This window comes from Alosa alosa, chromosome 5, assembly GCF_017589495.1.
Source record: "Alosa alosa isolate M-15738 ecotype Scorff River chromosome 5, AALO_Geno_1.1, whole genome shotgun sequence".
In the NCBI taxonomy this organism is placed as follows: Eukaryota; Metazoa; Chordata; class Actinopteri; order Clupeiformes; family Clupeidae; genus Alosa; species Alosa alosa.
Window position 1 is genome coordinate 26499095 of NC_063193.1, and position 23235 is coordinate 26522329.

The window sequence follows — 23235 nt, forward strand, 5'->3', positions numbered from 1 at the left end:
GGCAGTGGAAGCCATGTAAGCGGTGGGATGGCGACAGAACTGACCTGAGGGAGGGCGAGTGGGTTTGGACAGGGCAGTGGAGGGTAAAGGAAAAACCGAGGGGGCAACAGATCTGATTGGGAGGGTGGAAGAACTTACTTGAGGGAGGGCGAGTGGGTTTGGACAGGGCAGTGGAGGGTAAAGGAAAAACCGAAGGGGCAACAGATCTGATTGGGAGGGTGGAAGAACTTACCTGAGGGAGGGCGCACAGGTCGGGAGGGCAGTCGTAGGAGACGGCCACGGGGACGAGGTTGGCGTCGGGCACCACACCGTCGGTGAGCGCCTGTTGGGCACGTGCCAGCCACTGGCCTCCGTGCCCACTGTCCGCTGCCAGGGTCAGGCTGAGGCTCTCGCCTTCCTGTAGCAGTGCCCCGGTCATCTGCGCACACACACACACACACACACAAATAAACAAACAAACAAACAAATAAATAAATAAATAAATGAATAAGCAAAAGGCAGCAGTGGCAGCAGCTGTGAGATGAGAGAGCAGGGGGGAGCAGAGCCAAAGGAAGTCTGTGTGTCTGTGTGTGTGTGTGAGAGAGAGAGTGTAAATGTCTGTCTGTCTGTCTGTGTGTGTGTGTGTGTGTGTGTGTGTGTGTGTGTGTGTGAGTGATTCACAGGCACGCATGAGTAAGTGCATGTAACAGCAAGAGATGAGAAGGAGTGTTGACAAGTATGTGTCTACTTGTCTAGATGTGAGACACAGAGAGGTGTTGGTGTGCTTTTTCTCAATATGTGTGGATGAGAGATACTAAAGACAGATTCTTATGAATTTGTATGTGACCAAGAGGAGTGTTGGAATGTGTGTGTGTGTGTGAATGGGGGGGGGCAGAGAGAGAGATGGAGAGAGAGAGAGAGAGAGAGAGATGATTGAGTGAGTAGGAGATGACTGTGTGTAAGTGTGTGTGCATGAGAGAGAGGGAGAGTGCATGATAAAGTGAGTGAGAGAAAGGCGAGTGAAAGACTAGAAACAAAATGAAAATGTAATTGAGTGATCAAATGAAGTACTAAGTCTGATTGACAGGCTGGGTGAGTGAGTGTATGAGTAAGTGTATAAAGTCAGTGTGTGTGTGTGTGTGTGTGTGTGTGTGTGTGTGTGTGTGTACAGTGACGTTGGAAGTGGGGGTGCGGTCATTTTCAATTAGTCATTTTTCGAGTAGAGAGACCTCTGTCTATGATCTGCAGGGTTAGGGCCTCCTCAACGAGGAGATTGCTGGTACATGGATAACTTTCCGCACAACTGAATGGTATTATAGAACTGCGGACTGAGAGAAAAATAAACTAAACATTTTTCAGATTAGGAAATATTTCTTAATTTAGTGTTATCAAATAAAGAGGCATGCTAACTATGCTAACAATAATGTTTTTTAGATGTGATAAAGATGTTATTTATGATGTTCTCTTTAAGGATGGAAACTGTAATGTCTTTTTATGAATTTTTGAACAAATTGCATCTTTATTATTATTATTACAGACTATGGCCAGATCTATTCTGGGGCCGACCGATCTGATGACGTCCTCACCTCGACCTATCTGATGACGTCCTCAATCCGATGGGGTTTCGTCTTGGATAGTGATCAACTGACTAATTGATTTCAATCAAGGAGTCTAAACCTAAGCTATATGAGTTTTTTTTGTCTGAATGCACTACATGCGATCTGATGAAAACCTTGTAGGCCGAAACGTTTTTTTTCATTTACTCAGAGTGTGCGGCACTTTCCTTCTCTTACTTCAAATAAAGAGGCATAACATTAGTGGGCAGTGGTGTGAGCGCTCATTAAATGTGTGCAAAGAGACTGGCTAGTCTAATCCAAAAAATGGATATAACAGTGTGTGTTTTTGAATTGACACTAGTTAAGCTACTATATGCAACACAATTACAATTGCGAAAATGCTTTTTTGAGGTAAGCTTCAAAAGTTTATTTTGAATGAGCGTATAGTTCCTTTTCCTTACAAAATAGATATTATAGTGTAGGCCTATCATGCATTAATAACCCAGTGATACAGACATGGGTCTCACCTAGGCTACTCGAAATTAGGCTGTTGTAGTTAAAAGTTTATTGGGCATAAGTCACGACTTGTTGTGAACAGGAATGAATTAGGGGGATGATCTGCACCTCCGTTCACCAAAAGCTATGGTATGCTAACCCATTCGCACAATAAATAATTTCTGACAGGTTCTCTCCATTGTTAACGTGCAATATTTCTCCATGTGGGGTAGTGTCAAGCAGTTAAGTGATAGCTTATTGCAGGTAGGCAATGTTCACGTCAAATGAGTCAACAGAAGACTGGTGTTGCTTTTTCTGTTGGTATTTTTGTCCTAAAAAATTGTGTTAAAATGGTGTGTTTAGCAGTCATAATTTTAAAAAAATTACGGGGGAGAGTGTGTGTGTGTGTGTGGTGTAAGTGTGTGAGTGAGTGTGTGTGTGTGAGTGTGTGTGTGTGTGTGTGTGTGTGTGTGTGGTGTGAGAGTGTGTGTGTGTGTGTGTGTGTGTGTGTGTGTGGTGTAAGTGTGTGAGTGTGTAAGTGTGTGTGTGTGAGAGAGTGTGTGAGTGTGTGAGTGTAAATGGTAAGCCATCAGTCAGAGCGAGAAAGTTAGTCAGTGAATGAATGAGGAGGGCCGCCATTTGTGCACAGAACAAAAGGTGCTGTGTCTGGATGAAAGATTCAATTAAATCCGATGTTGTTTATTTATACACACGGACAAAACAATGAACACCGCCAATGCCCCTCTCCCAACCCAAGGCCCAAAACATCCAGGAGCAAGTAGCAAGGGCACAGCCTGCTGACAGTAACAGGAGACGCCCTCTTAATGGGAGGAAGCCTGGGGAGGAGGCAGTCAGACTGGAGGGCCCATCCTCTGCAGGGTGCCCAGAGAAGGAGATCAATGGGAAAAACAACCAACACTGGCTTGGGAGGTCGCTTGCTATGCTGCCCTGGTGTGTGTGTGTGTTTGTGTGTGAGTGAGAGAGAGAGAGTGAGTGTGAGTGTGTGTGTGTGAGAGAGAGAAAAGTCAGAGAAATCATGATGCAAGCAAGAATAGCTTCAGTGTTCATGGTGATAACGATCACCTCAAGAAGTCAACAAAAACGCATATTTACACACACACACACACTCTAAGAGCAGAATACCGAGTAGAGAGTAAAAGGAAGAGTCCACAAGCCAGTTCTGAGTGGTTTTAATACACCCCCGCCCCCACACACACACACACACACACACACACAAACAGAGAGAGGGTAAAACCTTGATTCTTATCGAATTCAAACTCAGCAACCAAGTAATGAGATTTGTTAGAGGAAGACAGAGAATGAGCAAAGGGGAGAGAACAGCAAGAGTGAATAATGCAAGGTTGACGCAATGCATAAAATCAACTTGTTCATCTTAATGCATAAAACCCTTGTTCATCTGGACGGGGGTAGAGAATAAAGAACATCCTTTAACACGGGTGAGTGCATTTCTGCAAAGCAAAGCACATTCAGAGTCTGATGAAAAGCACTCACGAGTGTGCTGAAAAGAGAGCACAAAAGTTTCTGTGGTTCCTTTGTAAAGAGAACTGTACTTTATGTCGACAGGCTGAAGCATTCTGTTCTTGAACAGCACTAATAACTTCCTACGAGAAAAACCTATAAAAAAAAAAACTAGAACTTACTTACTAGAGTGACTAGCAGGCTAGTACACTTCTACTAAAACAGCACTGCGTGTTGAAGCAATCCCGCACACTGTCCTTTAAGCATGCAAATACTTTATTATACTTCACACAACGTTTCGGTCACACAGATCTTCCTAAAACAGTACTAACAACAACTGGCTCCACGTACCAACTACTACAACTTGAAGGAGTTCTTGTAGTCAATGTTAACGTCAACTCATTAATATGGCAATAATGGCAGTTGACCAAAGTGCTGAGAGGGCACTAGTATAGCACAGTACTAACAACACCAGGCCTAAGGCAGGGATCACATTAGCCAGCGGCAAGTGGCAGGTTTTCTATTGTTCTCTATGGTTCAGCAGCGGAACGGTGGCAACGCTGGCGTAACGCTAGCGTTGAACAAGCTGAGCGTTGAACTTGGTTCAACTTTCAAAGCGCAACGCGAGCGTATTCAATTGACAAACCGTTTTTGTGTTGCTTAGTAACGAGATAAAACGTATTATGGTCTGAGCGTTGTGTTAAGTTTTCCGCTGCCGCTGGCTGATGTGATCCTCGCCTAAGGGTTCCATCCCAAGGAGACATACAAATAAAACTGGATTCAATTCAATTTGACATGCTGATAAAAATGCAAACTGGATTTAATTAAATTTGACATGCTGATAAAAATGCAAACTTATAGATAGTGTGTCATAGCACAACACTACTCAAGTCTCCAGGTTTGGAACCGTTACTGTGTATGAACTTGGCTTCTAAATCAATACATGTAAATGTACTGTAATGCGAAACGGAGGTGAGACCATTGGACACTCGGGTGCTGCCAGTCTACCTGGTCTGGAAACACTTCGCTGAGCGGCATCAAAGTCCTTTTAGACAAATCCCTCCACTCGGCGGCCATTTCACAACGCTTTTTGGGCACTCGTTGTTGGGCATCCATTTCGGCAGAAATACGTGTGCGTAAGGCTTCATGACACCAATCTTTCTCCAGCGGCGAGATCACAACACATGATTGGCACGATGTCTTCACAACACACCATATGATTGGCTCAATGTATTCACATAACACCACATGATTGGCTCAAGGTATTCACATGTTGACGTTTTGCCGGTGGGATATGTGTAGACAACGGCCATATTGGTGTGACAAACTAGCCCCATGCATTTCTATGGAGGATTTTTTGAGTGCTGTGTCTCCACATTAGAAAGTCTCTGGCGGCATCCCTCGGGCGCTCCTCCGTAGCCTGGTCTTGAAACACTACGCTGAGCGGCATCTAAGCACTGCCAGTTTGGCGAAGGATCAACAAAGGGGGCTTAGGCTTACAGGCAGGCTCCACCAGGCACGTAACTGGTGTGCTCTGCTTGTGCAACAATTAGTTTCCATTATAATCAATGGAAGTGGCTACATCAGACATGACAAATACTCTCTCACTTTTAGAAGACCAGTCTTCTAAAATGATTTTCACGCTCTGCTAACAGAGCGTTTCAGTTGTACACCTGATGCACTGCAAAAAATGAAATCTAAAGAAGTGTTATTAATCTTGTAATAAGATCAAAAAATCTATTTGGTATTGTTTTTAGTATGAAAAGACTTACCTAGTGCTCTCCCGTAAGATCATTTTGACTTAATTTAAGAAGACTTATTTTAAGGAGTCTTATCAAGACAAATTTACTTAATGCACTGGCAGACAAATTTGCTTGTTTTTAGGACAAATTTGCTTAACGCACTGGCAGAATAATTTGCTTGTTTTCAGGACAAATTTGCTTAACGCACTGGCAGAAAAATTTGCTTGTTTTCAGGATGAGATGTCTTAAAATAAGTCAAACTTTTCCTAAATTAAGTAGAATGATTTCACGAGAAAGTGCTAGGTAAGTGTCTTTATACTGAAAACAAAACAAACTAGTTATTTTTATCTTGATATAAGACTAATAATCTTGGTTAGATTTTATTAGATAAGCAGTTTTTTGCAGTGTGCAGCCTACGTGTTAGAGTAGGAAATGACTGGGGTGGGGGCAAGAAGGACGTGGTGGTGTTTGGCACGCAGTGAAAACAACGCCACACCTGAGGTCAGCATTGCAGGCCATTTTTAAGTGTGTGTTTTATTCTATTTTATTCATTTGGCTGACACTTTTATCCAAAGCGACTTACATGTGTCAGTTATTACATGTGTCAATTACATATGTCAGATTACATATGTCAGTTATTACATGTGTCAATTATTACACGTGTCAGTTGTTACATTCGTCCGTTATTACATGTGTTAATTAGTACATGTGTCAATTATTACATGTTTCAGTTATTACAGGGTGCGTCTAGATTTCTAGGCTAGGTAGTAAACCACCATGCCAAGAAAGGAGCGGATCTTACTCGCTGACGGCGTGACGCCATCAGCATCCATCAGGACTGACTGCGAAACATTCACCATAGCCTAAACCTTATCTGGATCTCTTGCAACACCCTCCTGAGAAATGATATTACCTAAACATTTCAACGATCTCCTAAGAAACACAACACAGCAGGAGACAACAGGAGACAGCTTCAGGTTGTGCTCCTTCAACTGGTCAAACACCATGCGCAAGCGTTACAAACTCTCTGCCTCAGACTTGGCAAATACAAGCACATCATCGACGTAGCACAAAAGACAGCATCATCCTCATGAAGGTAGCTGGGCTATTACAAAGGGCAATTATTATGTGGCAATTATTACAAGGGCCAGTCTCCCCGGAGCAACCCCGGTGTTTTGCTTGAGGGCACAAAAGTGGCAGCCGGTTTTCATCGAAAAAGACACAGACAGATACAGGAACGGAAACAACCAGGCCGACCGATTGTCAGGTGGTATCCTATACCACTGCTTCACCCCGCCCGCATCTTATCAAACGTTACTTAGATAAAGCCTGGGACGCTGGGAAGGAAAGTGTCACTGGAGGTTAACCACAAATGAAAAGCTGGTGCCTGATCTTCCTTGCTATATCCGCTAAGAGTGAGACTTTTCAGCAAGGCCCGCTAAGGTCTGAAAAGCCTACATTTCCATGGGGCTTACACTACAAGGTAATCTGACCGCTTGATTCAGGTTAATGGCTGCTCATGTCCTAATCTGTTTCTGGTCGACGGTGAATGTTGTGAAAACTCTGGGGAAGGCAACGCTTGGCTGCGCACAACAAACCTGCAGCATACTTGTAAGCTTAAGAGTAACATTTTATAGGTTGGGGCAAAGCAGCCAAATAAGGACAACAGACAGCTTGGAACCTCTCATCCTCTCTCTGTCTCTCACTCACTCATACACACACGCACACACACACACACTCACACACACACACACACACACACACTTACTAACACACACACACACACCCAAACACATGTTCACACATTCGCAATGCATGGGACACCTACACACACACACTGGCACACGCATGAAAGAGCACACAGAGCACATTGATGTATGAGACATATTCACACACACACACACACACACACACACACACACACACACACACACACACACACACACACACACACACACACACACACACAGTTCTCTGCCAGGACATCTTGTGGCAGGTGATAAGCTGAAATCTTCTTTTCCCTCTCCCTACACATGCCTCTTCGCTGATTCATGGCCATCATTTTTCAGACTGACATCTCTACTTTTCTTTCTCAATCCATTTTCCTCTCCTCCTCCACATCTCACACACACACACACACACACACTCTCTCTCTCTCTTTTCGCTTCCCCGAAGCCATTAGCATGCAAACAATACCTCACCTACAACGCCCCCTACCTCCACAAACACACACACACACACACACACACACACACACACACACACACACACACACACACACAGACACACACACACACACAGACAGACACACACACACACACACACACACCTATTCAGACCGATAAGGCCTCCACTGACCATGTCACAGTCAAATAAACTTAACTCCACAGAGACAAAAGAGACTTTCACTTAACGTGGGTGAATTTGCTTAATTCACTGAAGAATACCGAATCTCATTGGAAAGCACTCGACTGCGTCAAATTACTTTCCAGATACACCCACTCTTACCTATCTATCCATCAGGCAGGCATCGCTGGTGGGATGTACAAAGTGTAGGGCTAGTCCGTCATTAGTTAGTTAGTTAGAGAGAAAGAGAGAGCACAAGGGAGAAAAGAGAAGAAAGAGGGAGAGTGAAAAAAGATAAAAGTAAAATAAAGACAGAGAGAAATAAAGAATGAACGAAATAAGAGAGCAAAAAAGAAAGATGCAGTGAAAAATAATAAATGAAAGGAGGGAGAGATAGAGAGAGGGAAAGAGAGAGAGTGAGGTATGTGGTACGTGTTGTGTGTGTGTGTGTGTGTGTGTTTGGTATGTGAATGTGTGTGTGTGTGTGTGTGTGTGTGTGTGTGTGTGTGTGTGTGTGTGTGTGTGTGTGTGTGTGAGTGTGGAGAGTGAGAAGGAGAGATGAGAGGCTTGTGAGTAGACTAGAGAGGCCACTCTTCTGTCAGGTGGTGTCTGCGTAGATTTCTCTCTTTGGGGATTTTGCTTAAAATGGCAAATCTGCACCAGCTAAACGGTCAGCCACGCCAGGCTTTCAGGCACTTTCGACCTGAACGAGGAGGATTGGGGGATTTAACCACACTGAATGTGCGCACACAAACGCTCACTTTCAACCACACATCAATACACACACACACACATACGCACACGCACACACACACACACACACAGACGGGGGCAACACATCAAACACACATATCCACAAACACAGAACCACCAACAATCCTACTTTTAAGTACATATCACCACAGACACAAGCACATGCATAAGTGCAATACATCCAACACACACACACACACAGAGACAGAGAGAGAGTAGCAGTGAGATGTCTGAAAAGGCATGTCTGTATCACCTTACAGTAAACACAGTATTTCTACTTTCTATACCTTGTCAGAATCATCATATTCCACCATTCACAATTAATGATGCTTGACGCCACAGCACCATCCATTCCTACTAATGAGAGCATATATGTGCCTCATACTAGTGGTCAATACAACTGGAAATTTTCATATTGAGCGAAACACTGCCTCGACGGTTTAATTCACACCTCCTCTCATGTGATATAGATCAAAGTGTTCAGGCCATTTCGGCTGCTCTCCTACACTGCTTTCATATGGCATGCATGTGTTCAGAGATCACTGCTCAGAGATCTATTGATTCACTCAGCCCTAATCAATCTCACAAGTGTTTTCTCCATTTAAACCTAGCATGACTGAGGGCAGGCAGAGACCTCTAACTACAGGAATCTGCAGACAAGACCTGCCTTTTGTGCCTGTTGTTCTTAAAGCACAGACTGCAACGTGTGTGATGTGAGGCACAAACACACACACACACACACACACACGACATGGTTCTGTAAGTGGGAGCAGTCCAGGCTGTTGGAGGAGTCTGTGATTTATTGAGAAACTGAGTGTTATCCTTTATTCCTAAAGTTTTTTTTTTGACATTCAGCAGGATTAAGCACCCAGTTGAGAACTAAGGTGTTGAGCGTGTTAGTCCGGTTATATACGGACTGAAAACTCCATCCTGCACACAGGCCACTGACTGAGTTCGCCCTGTCTCTAATAGGCCATAATAGGCTGTCTCCTGACAGACAGATCCTGGCGACACGGGCTCTTAGTCACCTAATAAGCTGATCCCCCAATCTAGCTGGGGTGATTAAATAGGGCCTCCCTGGGTAGATAGACACTATACACAGGGACAGTCATAAAATCTCTTTTTTTCCCCGTTTTCAATAAGCCAATCAGTTCTAGCAACAGCTCATTCAGTATTATGTGTAGATATTTTTAGTTTCATTTCATATTTAGAGCGTCTGTTTCAGCGTGAGGAGCTGCTATGATTATGCAGACAGAATACAGCAGGGAGCAATGTGGCCAGTCAGTCAGTCATCATGTTACTACTGTCCCCGAGGAGAGAGGGAATCACTCACAGCGCTCATGAGGGGCGAGTAGAGGCTGTCCGTCTCAGCATCCTGCTCTGTGATTGCACCACGCGGGAGCAAGATCACACCCAGTCTCTGAAGTACAGCCCTGTGATTGCACAGAAAGAGAGAGAGAGAGAGGGAAGGAGAGAGAGAGAGGGAAAGAGAGAGAGGACAGATAGTGAGTGTGTGTTTGTGTATGAGTGAGAGAGGGTACAGAGACAGACAGACAGACAGAAAGAAAGAGAAAGAAAGAGAAAGAGAGAGAGAGAGAGAGAGAGAGAGAGAGAGAGGGAGAGGGATTAAAATAGTTGAGATTCTGATTGTTAATCTTGAATGTGTATCTATTTGTATATTTTACTACAAGCATTGTCTAATGTAAAAAAAAAAAAACATCTGTCATGCAATAAAAGCTCACGTTAATTGAAATTGAGAGAGAGAGAGAGAGAGAGAGAGAAAGAGAGGAGGGCTATTGACATCCAGACTGCCGTAAACACTCGACAAAGCATCTGGTTTCTTTTACGCACTCCTGTGATATACTTTTCAATTTAACACAGAGGAGGAAAAAGGAGGAGCAAAAAAATCTATTCATCAGCGCTGCTGAGAACACTCTGAAGTAGGCCTACTCACAACACATAAATTAGAGTGAGCAGATGCGGACACTCATCCTAATGAGCAGAAAAGACACTTTCAAAAGAAACTAGACTAGACTGACGAGATAGACTGGGTATGTTTGCCTACAGTAGGTGCGTCTGGAGGACCTCGATGTCCAGTGGATATCGACCATACCACTAAATACAAATCTGAGATTAGATAGAGGGGGAGTTCACGACGCTGGAGAGAGATTATGTTGGAAGTCCAGCAGTCAAAACAAATGGCACTTCTCCCTTTAGTGCTCTTGACAATGCCATAGATTTGCCTTCCCTACCCTTCCTCCCTGCAGAGTAAACATTCAGGAGCGATGTGTGCTATTGCAGCGATGGATGAATCCGATCGTTGTCAAGGACGTGATTAACATGGTTAAGGAGTGAATAGTTTCATTATAGTCAAAACCACACATCTAACGAGTTAAGTGCTTAAAAAGTAAAAGTTAAGACACAAGCAGAGGACTACAGAAACAGCCGACATGTACTGTGTAGGACGTGAGAGAAAGTGCTTTTTCCAGTTCTGTCTATAACACCGACACAAATATTCCCCTTTCTGGCTGAGCACCAGTTTTAATCATTAAAATTGACTAAAATGACCAATGAGAATGACTGAATGCTAATGGGGTGTGTGGTAATGGTGCCCCCCCTGCCCCACACACCCGCCCCCCACTGTAAAGTGCTTTAGGTGCCTCCATAAAGTCTTAGATAAATGTAATGTGTTGCTTTTGATGCTGTAATGTAGTGTACTGTAACAATGATCTACTCTAAAGAGAGTAGAGAGGAGGATGAAACTGAACACTCACTGACATCTGCCATAACCCTTCTGGCCTAAGGTCACATTGGCTGTTGAGCTCTCCATTGAGGCTGTGACAGTATCACAGTAGTTATTCATTCCACTGTGGAGTAACGGTTAGTGTACTCTCATCAATCCTGTCCAAGTCTTTAGATTCAGATCTTTAAGATTTATGCCCTGTTTGCATGGATGCTCCCAGGAGACTATGACCCACCAGTTTGTTTTTATCATTTATTTTTTTCCAGCTCTGAACCACTTATCCAAATGGACATGATCCAAAATGGCTGCCAGACAGGAAGAGGTGTATTGTTGCTTAGGAAAGGCAAATACTTAGAGAAGTGTCAAAGTCAGCAAAGAAGTTGTTTAAGGCTTGGAGGATCAAATGAATGTGTTCAATACTGTGGCCTTCCTTGAGTGCAAGCCTCTGTTCTAGAACAGTGGAGGTCTGGCTAGCACCTGCAATGGGATCAGGTTATGACACTATCGACATTTTTATGAGAAATGGAAAAAAAGCAAGCACTCAGTTGCTATGGTTAACTCAAGCCCCATCCTTATTTGGATAAAACAAAGATCTTTCACATTGCCAGTATAACCTACTGGTGAAAGGTTTCATTACTAGGCTGTTGGGAAAGGTATCCTACATTTTCAAATACATGTAATACATCTTTTGCAATAAGACTACAGGTTGAAATCGTTTACAGTCCTCTCCAAACTATACAAAGTTGTGAGTGAGGATGCAGTGATGATATAGCCTGACGAGCCAGACCCACATTAAAATGTAGGGTCTGGGCACTCACCGTTCGCAGTGCTCAGACCGAGGGGCGGGATAATCGGTTGTCTTTCCCTCTGCACGCAATAGGACAGCGCTATGAGTCACAGTGCGCTTTCCCACCAGCGGAGCTAGTTGGCTAGTTCAAACTTTTGCCAACTTAAAAAAAAAAAGCTTAACTAGTGTCACACTGTTCGCCAACAGCAACATCCATCTTGTTTGTTTTCAAGTAGCAGGGAATTCAAGCCAAACCGTTGCAACTCTGCCATCAATCATTATGTTAAGCCCGCCTAACGTCTCTATACACGATTTGATTGGCTTGATAAAAGTTTACTTTTTCCAGCTCACAAACCAACGGAGAGTTGCTAGACTAGCCCTGGCAGAAAATGTAATTTGCTGCCGCTAGGGTGCGTCTAGATTTCTAGGCTAGTGATGATGTGTAGTATTGTGTAATCCAGCACTGGACATCAATAAAGCAGTGTGTCTCAAACTTTTTCAGACCAAGGACCACTTAAAGCGATGGTTCGGAGTAATTTCACCCTAGGGTCCTTTGCACCATGACCCCGAGCCAAACACCCTCCCAGAACCTGTTTTCCCTTGGTCGAACCCTGGTCGAGTAGCGCTGTCAGAAATGAATGACTTTCTGCAGGGCGATTTAAGTTGGTTCAATATTGCAAACAACTCATCTATATTATATTTTACCACGTCTGCTTGCGGACCACTTGGGATAGCTTGCGGATCACACTTTGAAAAACACTGCAATAGAGGGTGCTAAAAACCCAACAGTCTTATGTCACCTCAGTGCAATACATCAACTGGCAGTGAGGGACTGGTCAACTAACGAACAGATGCATGTGATTTAGGGGCCCATCTAGTCCTACCTCGCACATGACGTATGGCACAGGGGAGAGGATATATAGGGCTAGTGTGTGTGTGTGTGTGTGTGTGAGGCGTCGTTGATCAAAGCAACGACTCACGTGTGTGTTTCCATCGTGAATTCATGTACGCAGGCTGTGTACAGCATATTTATGTGTGTGCTTGTACCTTAAAAATGAGTGGTTGACCTGCACTAAAGGGATGGTAGGGCACATGCTGACACTGTGGGCCAGATGTACTAACGGTTTTGCGTCCACTTCAGGCGTATTTGTTTCGCAACGTGCGTGTAAAATCATTGCGCGGTATGTACAAACAGGTCGCAATGATATAAAAGCGCAGACTGCCTGTCGCGAGAGCTGAAAATGGCAAATTGCGCTTTTCTGTGTCATGCATTTGCATTCATGGGAGGATCCAGGGGAAAGTGGGAGTTTAGCATAAAAAGATGGGAGGGGAAGAGTAAAGAGCGCCTAATTATGTATTAGCGGTATGTACAAAAACTGCTCCTGAAAGCGCACATCTATTCTGCGCCTAAATACTTCCGCCTTGTAAAAGCAGATGTTAATCCAAATTGCAGTTCAATGCGTCAATAAGAGAACCTTTCAAAGACAACAGAATCATTATTTAGAGCACATGTTTTGTAAGTCTTTGTACTATCAAAAGCAACCTTAACTTTCGTTGGCCTTTCGAATGTTTCACGTCATTCACGTCATTCACTTAATTCACTTATGTGTGTGTGTGTGTGTGTGTGTGTGTACCTTAGGAAAGTGTTGTTGACCTGCACAGGAGAGATGGTGTAGGGCACCCTCTGGCTGTGGCAGAACAGCACCAAAGCGATGAGGGCTTGATCCAGAGCACTCTGACGTATGGCCACAAAGACCAGCGGGGTCTTCTGTAAAACACACACACACACACACGCACACACACGCACACACACGCACACAGTTAATGTAGTCCTGCAGTATCACTGGTCCACCTGAGGCACCCTGGCGTAGCTGTGCACTCAGGGGGAGTAAACAGTCCTAATGCAACAGATCTTCAGGGAGCGTAGCATAGCATCACACACACACACACACACACAAACTGAGGTAGAGTAAGCAGTCCTAATGCCTAATCCTCAGAGAGCAGTGCATCACACACACACACACACACACACACACACACACACACACACAAACACACACACACACACTGAGGTAAAGTAAGCAGTCCTAATGCCTAATCCACAGGGAGCAGTGCATCACTCACACACACACACACACACACACACACACACACACACACACACACACACACACACACACACACACACTGAGGTAAAGTAAGCAGTCCTGATGCTAATCCACAGGGAGCAGTGCATCACTCACACACACACACACAAAGTAAGGAGATCCTCAGGGAGCAGTGCATCACACACACACACACACACACACACGCACACACACACACACACACACAGACACACACAGACACACACGCACAGAGTAAGGAGATCCTCAGGGTGAGGTTACGGACAGCAGGGCTCCCCTCTCCTGCCGAGAGAGAGAGGGGGCTTCCCACAGAGAGAGAAGCGCTGGCTTTATAATTGACTGTGTGTGTGTGTGTGTGTGTGTGTGTGTGAGTGTGTGTGCATGCGTGTGTGTAGAAGGAGAGAGAAAGACAGGGATGGAAAATTGTAGTAGTATTACAGCTGTGTGTGTGTATAAGTGTTTGTATGTCCTTGAGTATTTCTGCATTTATCTATGTATGCATGTGTATGTGTGTGTGTGTGTATGTTAGTGTCTGTATGTGTCCCTGAGTATTTCTGTATGTGTACATGCGTGTGTGTGTATGCAGGTACATGTCTCCACCAACATACATGTTCCAACCATGCTCTCATGCACTGTGTGTGTCCTTCAGGGTTTTTGTGTGTGTGTGTGTGTGCGTGCATGCCCTTGAGAGCTTGTGTGTGTGTGTGTGTGTGTGTGTGTGTGTGTGTGTGTGTGTGTGTGGCCCCTCTCTGCCTGACATTACACCCGGCAGCGATCGATCGGCAGCAGAGGATGTCTCACCCACCGAGTAGAGAAGAGAAGAGAAGCCAGCAGAACCCCAACACACACACACACACACACACACACACACACACACACACACACACACACACACACACAGACCCAGCGGACCAGATGGTTGCAGCATCTGCCCAACGCTGGTCAGATTCGGAGGCTTGACCCTCGGGCTGGCGCTCTCTGAAGCTGTGATTCTTGTGTTTACTGCCCAGCGCTGGGCACCTGGGGGGCCACCCTGTTAGCACTCAAATGGATCAGAGCTGGAACGGAGCCGGGCTCTTAGGGGTTGTAGTGGCCAGCTGAGGTCAACTGTGGCCAGAATGTAATCCTCTGGGTTGTGGAGATATTATTAAATGAACTGTACTCTCTCTCTCTGTGTGTGTATATTTGACAGTGTGTATGTGTGTGTTAACATTTGTGTGCGCGCGTATCTGTGTGTGTGGGTGTGTCTGTGTTGGGGGTGTGTGTGTGTGTGTGTGTGTATGTTTGTCAGATACGGGAGGCGGTCATGCTAGAAAGGATGCTAAAAGCCATGGGTGACATTACTTGATGCCTTTATAGGTACCAGAAAGTATGTGCATGTGTGTGTATGTGTTCAGGTGTGTGCAAGTGTGCGTGCATAAGTGTGTGGACCAGACTAAACTAGAGCACAGCAGGCCTTTCCTCTGATCCAGGTTAGCACGGGACACCACTGGCCTTTTGCCCCACTGCGGCTGGACCTTCTGATTGGCCTCAGTGAGGGTCTCTGCTCCTCAGTGGGAGGGATTAGGGGCACACAAATGCATGCATATTCACTCACACACACACAAAACACACACACACACACACACAACACACACACACACACACACACACACACACACACACACACACACACACACACACACACACACACACACACTTTTTCCTTAGCAGGCTTGACTGCCAGCAGAGCTCAGGTGCTCAGAGGGGGACTTAAGCTGAAAGGCTCAAAGGGAGAACGACTGCAACTAGGAAATTAGAGGAGCGAAAGATGCAAGTCATGCCACTTTGTTCCGTGTCAAATCAACTCATCCAAGCCGCCGTGATTGGCTCTGTTTCAAACATCCTATCATCATGCCGAGCGCATCCTTACCCAAACAAATTCCCCTGGCTCCTACAGCAAAAGTAAATTGCTGGTTTACTTGTATACTGATTGCCTGGTAGTGTCAAAGCAGGTGATATGAATCTTACTCAAACTCACTTTTTCATATTCCGATTTCATTCCAGTACATGTACTATGGCCCTACACCTACAGTTGTGCTCAAAAGTTTACGAACCCATGCTAAGTTGACTAAAAAGAGGAATACAAAATCATTTTTTGGAAATTGACCTTAATACCTAAAAATCCAACCTCTATACCACCCATTTTCTAACCCATCCTGGATCCATGAAATAACTGGCCTTTAAAAATAAAAATCTGCCTGTCCCTATAAGAATTTAACATAGGGGTGTGTATACGTATGCTCCCTGTATTTTAAGGAAGAACGTTTATTTATTTACAATACATTATTCACAATTTCCAAAAGATGATTTTTTTATTCCTCTTTTTAGTCAACTTTAGCATGGATTCATAAACGTATGAGCACAACGGTACAGTATATGGGAAAGACCACGTGAAAGAAAAATAAGAAGACATTTCCCAAATGAATTAAGTTCTTGTGCATTTTCAATATTTTATGTAACTATTACTATGAGCAAAACACCCATACTAATGCAAAAGACTTGCACCCAAATCTGTATACTTTCATTCTTTTTAGACCTGCAGACTTTCTAAACCCTGAAAGAGGACCAGCCCTGCAGACTTGCTGTGTTGAAGGATGTTCCAAGCCCAGGCTCAAGGATGTAGTTAAGACAACAGAGGGCAGGGCATAAAGGAGTGATCATGGTGATGTGTGTGTGTGTGTGTGTGTGTGTGTGTGTGTGTGTGTGTGTGTGTGTGTGTGTGTGTGTGGTAATGGGATGGGGTGATGGTAATGGGAGGGGGGTGATGGATGCCTGATGGCTGGAGAGACAGAGGGAGCTACAGAGAAAGAGAGATGGATGAAAGGAAGAGAAAGAGATGGATGGGTAGAGCGGGCGGAGGAGAAGAGTTACCATCTGGGCGGCGCGACGCAGGGCGGCCAGTTGGTTGAGATTGACCTGGACACTGCAGTAGAGAAGGTCAAAGAACTTCAGCAGCAACCAGCCTACCAGTCTGAGAGAGTGACAAACAGAGAGAGAGAGAGAAATGGGGGAGAGTGAAAAGTTAATGACCTGCACAGAAAAGATGGTGTAGGGCACACACAGGCTGGCTGTGTGTGTGTGTGTGTGTGTGTGTGTGTGTGTGGTCTATCTAAATTTGAGCTGAGCGTGTAACTGGTAACAGCAGTCTTGCATTAAACCATTCCGTTTAGGATCATAAAAGTGACTAGGCAACCTCATGATGCAGAACATGGCACAGGGTAAACAGGATTTTTTTTTCACTCTTTCTTGAGCTTGTGTAAAAATGGGCTGGTTTCAGATTTTTTGATCATTTGATGTTCGAACTGCGATTTCTGGCGATCGGATTTCAATGTGATTCTGCTGGTTCTTAGCCTGCTGCCTGGCAGCATGGCAGGATCAAGGCGAAACAATTAAGAAATGTGTCAAAAAATATGGACTGGAGGAACTAAAAAGAGAACTTGAGGCTTTGGGAGTTTAGTTAACATTGATGTGGATGTGACTAAAAAGAAAAACAAAAAGAAGACCAAAAAGGAACTTCATAAGCTCCTAATAAAAGAGCTAAAGCAGGTCGAGCATGGCAAAACTGGACTGGACAACAGGGCTTACGAAGAGGGATTCACTATGCCCATGGAGATCCCTGAATGATCTCTATATGTTCTTGGTTAAACAGTTAGAAGAACAGGAGAGAAATGCACGGTGGGACAACGATGTGAAAGCCTTGTTTGGCGGTCTCCTGGATAAAGTGAACTCGACTTTGGGTGAGAGATCTGCTCACATTGGGAGTAAGAAGTAGCCTTGATTCACCAGAACCGACTTCAACTTGGAGCGATAAGTGGGCTATGTAAAAAGTGAGCTCACACTTAAAACCTCAAAATGGTTCAGCCGTGAATTTAATGAAATGCTCCCCCATTATGTTTAGCTTCAGAAGGACTGAACAAAAAGGGAGAAAAGGAGAGAGTGTTGAGGCCAGAGGCTGGAGACAGGAAGGAGGAGGCCGAGCGGGCAGCCGATTCTGGAGTGCCACAGAGAATCGCAAAGCCTCCGTCCCCAGGAGGAGGCTTCGGGTGGCAAGACGCAGCAGCAGACGGCTGACCGTGTGAACGATTGACAAGAACCATCAATAAAACCAATACCAGAAGTCAGACTTCTGGTGATAGTCGCCGTTTCTCCCTGATTCTTTTCTCAAATATAATTCTGCAATCTAATAACTTGTAGGACCAATAGGGACCAGATGGAACGTATGATCCCCCTATATTTTCTATGTGTTTTATACAGTAAAATGTATAAAAAATAAAAAATGCACATATTTAGGTTGCCTTCAAGCAAGCAAAATTATACTTTGAAAACATGTTTCGCTGGAAGGGGGTAGCAACAGGGGCAGCCGTGGCCCACTGGTTAGCACTCTGGACTTGTAACCGGAGGGTTGCCGGTTCGAGCCCCGACCAGTGGGCCGCGGCTGAAGTGCCCTTGAGCAAGGCACCTAACCCCTCACTGCTCCCGGCGCCGCGTTGAAGCAGGCAGCTCACTGCGCCGGGATTAGTGTGTGCTTCACCTCACTGTGTGTTCACTGTGTGCTGTTTGTGTTTCACTAATTCACCCATTGGGTTAAATGCAGAGACCAAATTTCCCTCATGGGATCAAAAAAGTATATATACTATATATATATACAGGACGACAGTACAAAGACTAACAGGTCCGGTGGTAGGGTTAATGATATAAGAGTATTAAAATATGGGATATTTTACAGGAAAATATTAAAACAGGAAGAAAGCTGGAAAAAAGTTAAAATATGTGAGAAACCCGGAAAAAACGGGAGGGTTGACAGGTAAGGTGTGTGTGTGCCTGTGTTTAAAATATGTGTGTGTGTGTGAGATTCATATTTTTTCAATGTGTTCCACTGTTCTTTATCCTGTGACAACTAGGGGTGGGCGATATGAACAAAAAATAATATCTCGATATTTTTTGTGATTTTGACGATAACGATAATTAGTCGATATCCTTTAAAAAAAAAAAAAAAAAAAATCTGAGTTACTTTACAGCTCATTATTTATGAATAGCACCAATACAATAATAACCAATAGCCTAACCTGTGACTTTTTAACCAAATCAGCCAATGCACAAATTACATTACATTACATTACATTACATTACATTTGGCTGACGCTTTTTTAACCAAAGCGACTAACAACATGATAAACAGTAAGTGTTAGAACAATTCTCACAATTTTAGGACAGTTTAAAAAAAACATTAGAGTACAGTAAGAATAAGTCGTCGGTGAGTGCTGTTTTTTAACAGTTACTTGTCAGTTTAAAACGGCTGGTGAGTGCTAGGATCAGTAAGACTTGTTGTAAGTGTTGCTATGAGAGTAGATGTTCTCTAAAGAGCTGGGTCTTCAGGAGTTTTTGAAAGTGGAAAAGGATGTCCCTGCCCTTGTAGGAACTGGCAGTGTGTTCCACCAACGAACAACAGATGAGAAAAAGTTTGGATTGGTTTGAGCGTACCGGTGGGTAGAGCTAGACGTCGTTCGTCAGAGGGCATGCGGTCTGGAGGTAGTGTAAGTCTGTATGAGGGCATTCAAGTAGGTGGGAGCAGAACCGGAGACTACTTTGTAGGCAAGCGTTAGAGACTTGAATTTGATCACGGGCCGCCATAGGTAGCCAGTGTAGCTGGATGAGCAGCGGGGTAACATGTGCCCTTTTGGGTTGGTTGTAGACCAGGCGCGCCGCAGCGTTCTGGATCATCTGAAGTGGTTTCACTGCGCAGGCTGGGAGACCTGTCAGGAGGGCATTGCAGTAGTCGAGTCGTGAGATGACTATTGCCTGAACCAGAAGTTGGGTAGCATCTTGAGTCAAGTAAGTCCCTGATTTTCCTGATTTTTTGTTGTAGAGTCGCTAAACGGCATGACCGGGCTTACTGAGGCAACATGATCTGAGAAAGTTTAGATGGTTGTCGAGAACAACTCCTAGATTTCTTGCAGTCCTGGTCGGTTGAAACAGACAGGGGAGTCAAATTTGATGTTGATGTCGTGGTGTATGGTAGGTTTAGCTGGGATGACCAGCAGTTCAGTCTTTGAGAGGTTCAGCTGGAGGTGGTGTGCCTTCATCCATGTAGCTATGTCTGAGATTTGTCACTCTATGACACATTTCCAATTTTGCGTGTGTCGCAATGACATCTAGCCAGCTACATTAGAGAAGATGAATAGGCATGGAACAGTTTTCCAAGAGAAAGTCTGAAGCTGAAGTTCCTTTCAAAAACCTTTACTTAGGATTCACTGTAAAACTACGCAGACCAACAGAGTACATCTCAGTTATTTCCTTCGATGTTTTGTTGAAGAGAAATCATGTAGGCTAGCATTCCAAGTTACAGAATAGAAACTAATGCGTTAGCTTATGGCTAATGTATACGAGAAATCCCATAGAGATGCTAACGGTTAGCATAATCGGTATTTAAAGCGAACTTCAGTCCATTTACAAAAGGGTTACATGAGAAGAGTTCTTTGTTTACAACTGACTATTAAAATACTCAAATGCTAATGTTTTCTCTCCATATAATAACATGTAGGAACAAATGTGACTGTCTCATCAATGCTACGTGAACAGAAGTAGCTGCACAAAATCCCAAGTACATCTCGGTCTCGCTACACAAAATAAACATTAGGCCTGCGTGTGACAAGGTGGACCCACTAGCGATCATGTGACATTTGCTCTGCTGCAACCAGGGGCTTCTCTCGCATACACCTCCTGTATTTAGTGAATGTATGGGGTTTCAATGTGTGATTTTTATTTTTTTCCCCATAAGTAATTTAAATACTCGATAATGTAAATGTGCACATAGTTAAAACAAGAATCACGATATTATCGCAGACGATATATATATCGCCCACCCCTAGTGACAACACTGTATCTAAACATCATGCTGATAAAGCAACTTTGATTGTGAGTAAAACAGCAAGAGAGAGAGAGAGAATGATTAGATAATTATTACACACACCTTCTACTGTATAGCAGCCAGCCTATAGGAACATCACCTATTACCAACCGTCCCGTATTTCCGACCTCATTCCTCATTCCATATTCATTTCTATACAAACCAAGATGCGGATTCCTAAAGAAACACAAGCACCCACACCATAAGTGTCTCTAAATTAGCTCTGTACCAAAAATTACATTTTACCGTGACTCAAAGAGCTGTAAACAGTGTTGTAAGGCTGCGTGTACAAATCCGCTTGGAGCTCCAGTGGAATTTTGATTTGCGACGAGAATTCTCGGTCTAACCGTTGATGTGTCGTGAGAAAGGTTGGAAATAGGCACCCACCAGCCCAGCACTAAACTCAGAGCGTGTTAAACAAAACCGGATATTTCAGGCAGTAAAATCAATCTACAAATCTACACACCTATGGCTACTGAAAAATGTAAGGTTCATTTATCAAATGTAATTTTGAAGTAAAAAAAAAACATCGTTGTTTTAGAGTTTTCGAACTAAATGGTTGGTAATTGGTGCTTTTACGATAACACCCTGAGAGAGGAAAGATGGTAGAAGATGGTAGACTGAGAAAGAAGAACTGGTGAAAGAGAGAAAAGGAGGTATGAAAGAGAAGGAGGGAAGAAAGAGAAGGAGGTATGAAGGAGAAGGAGGGAATAGAGAAGGAGGTATGAAAGAAAGAGAGGGAAGAGAGAGAAGGAGGTATGAAGGAGAAGTTATGAAAGAAAGATGGGAAGAGAGGAGGGAGAAGAGAGAAGGGGGTATAAAGGCAAAGGAGGGAATAGAGAAGGAGGTATGAAAGAGAAGAAGTGAAGGAGAAGGAGGTGTGAAGGAGAAGGAGGTATGAAGGAGAAGGAGGTGTGAAAGAGAAGGAGGTGTGAAGGAGATGGAGGTATGAAAGAGAAGAAGTGAAGGAGTTATTCAGGCCTTTAGTAGGAACTCAGAGGGAACCTGACCGTGAAGAGAGGAGCAAGCATGAGAGAATGCATGAGTTATTAAAGATGTTTGAAATGAAACAGGAGTGAACCTTGCAGGCACAAACAGCATGCTGTACAGTGAAATGTGTCAGAACAGAGATGAGAGAAAAAATGACATAGTAGTTAAATTTTCATTGAATTTACTTTGGTAGCACCCTCGATCACATCAAGCACAACACCAACAACAACAACAAAGAAACAAGGCAACCTTGTCAAGGCCTGAACTCCGCGAGGCCAAGGGCCCACAGCAAAGGGCAACAGGAGGAACGGAAGAAAGGCTGCCTTTTAAATAGAGCAAAACCTTGAGCAATTCCAAAAAGAGGAGCTACCCAAGGCTAGTGTGGGAGAGAGAGGTGACGCGAGGGGAGAGGGGGGGGAAAACAACAGCAGAGGGAGTGGAGAGAGAGAAGACAGAAGAAGAACACGTGGAGGGAGAAATGATGAGAGGGGAGGAGAAGAGAGGAGAGAGAGAAGACAGAAGAAGAACACGTGGAGGGAGAAATGATGAGAGGGGAGGAGAAGAGAGGAGAAGAGGGCGGTGTAGAGGCAGAGGATGAGGGGAGGGCAGACAAGGAGAGAAAAAAAGAAAAGAGAGAGAAATGAGACATGGCAGGGGAGGAGAAGAAAGAGGACAACCGGAGTCATCAGACACGCCGGCCAGCAAACAAACAACAGGTAGAGCAGCAGAGGGGAACCCAAACTGACCTGAGCGACAGACAAACAAACAAACAAACAACAGGCCTGATAGTCAGGTAGAGCAGCAGAGGGGAACCCAAACTGACCTGAGCGACAGACAAACAAGCAAACAAACAACAGGCCTGATAGTCAGGTAGAGCAGCAGAAGGGAACCCAAACTGGCCTGGCGACAGACAAACAAGCAAACAAACAAACAAACAACAGGCCTGATAGTCAGGTAGAGCAGCAGAGGGGAACCCAAACTGACCTGAGCGACAGACAAACAAACAAACAAACAACAGGCCTGATAGTCAGGTAGAGCAGCAGAGGGGAACCCAAACTGACCTGAGCGACAGACAAACAAACAAACAAACAACAGGCCTGATAGTCAGGTAGAGCAGCAGAGGGGAACCCAAACTGACCTGAGCGACAGACAAACAAACAAACAAACAACAGGCCTGATAGTCAGGTAGAGCAGCAGAGGGGAACCCAAACTGACCTGAGCGACAGAGGGAAGAGATAAGACAGAGAGCCAAGAGAAGATAAGACAAACAAACAAACAAACAAACAAACA

General features: G+C 44.3%; 1 protein-coding gene across 1 annotated transcript in view; it reads right to left on the minus strand.

Annotated features, from left to right (window-relative positions):
• The window catches only part of gpat2 (glycerol-3-phosphate acyltransferase 2, mitochondrial), a 74909-nt gene that overhangs the window by 33263 nt on the left and 18411 nt on the right, over positions 1-23235 (minus strand). Inside the window, 4 exon segments of the mRNA XM_048243807.1 lie at positions 233-418; positions 9684-9783; positions 13515-13648; positions 16920-17019. Of these exon segments, the coding sequence (XP_048099764.1) occupies positions 233-418; positions 9684-9783; positions 13515-13648; positions 16920-17019 (520 nt within the window).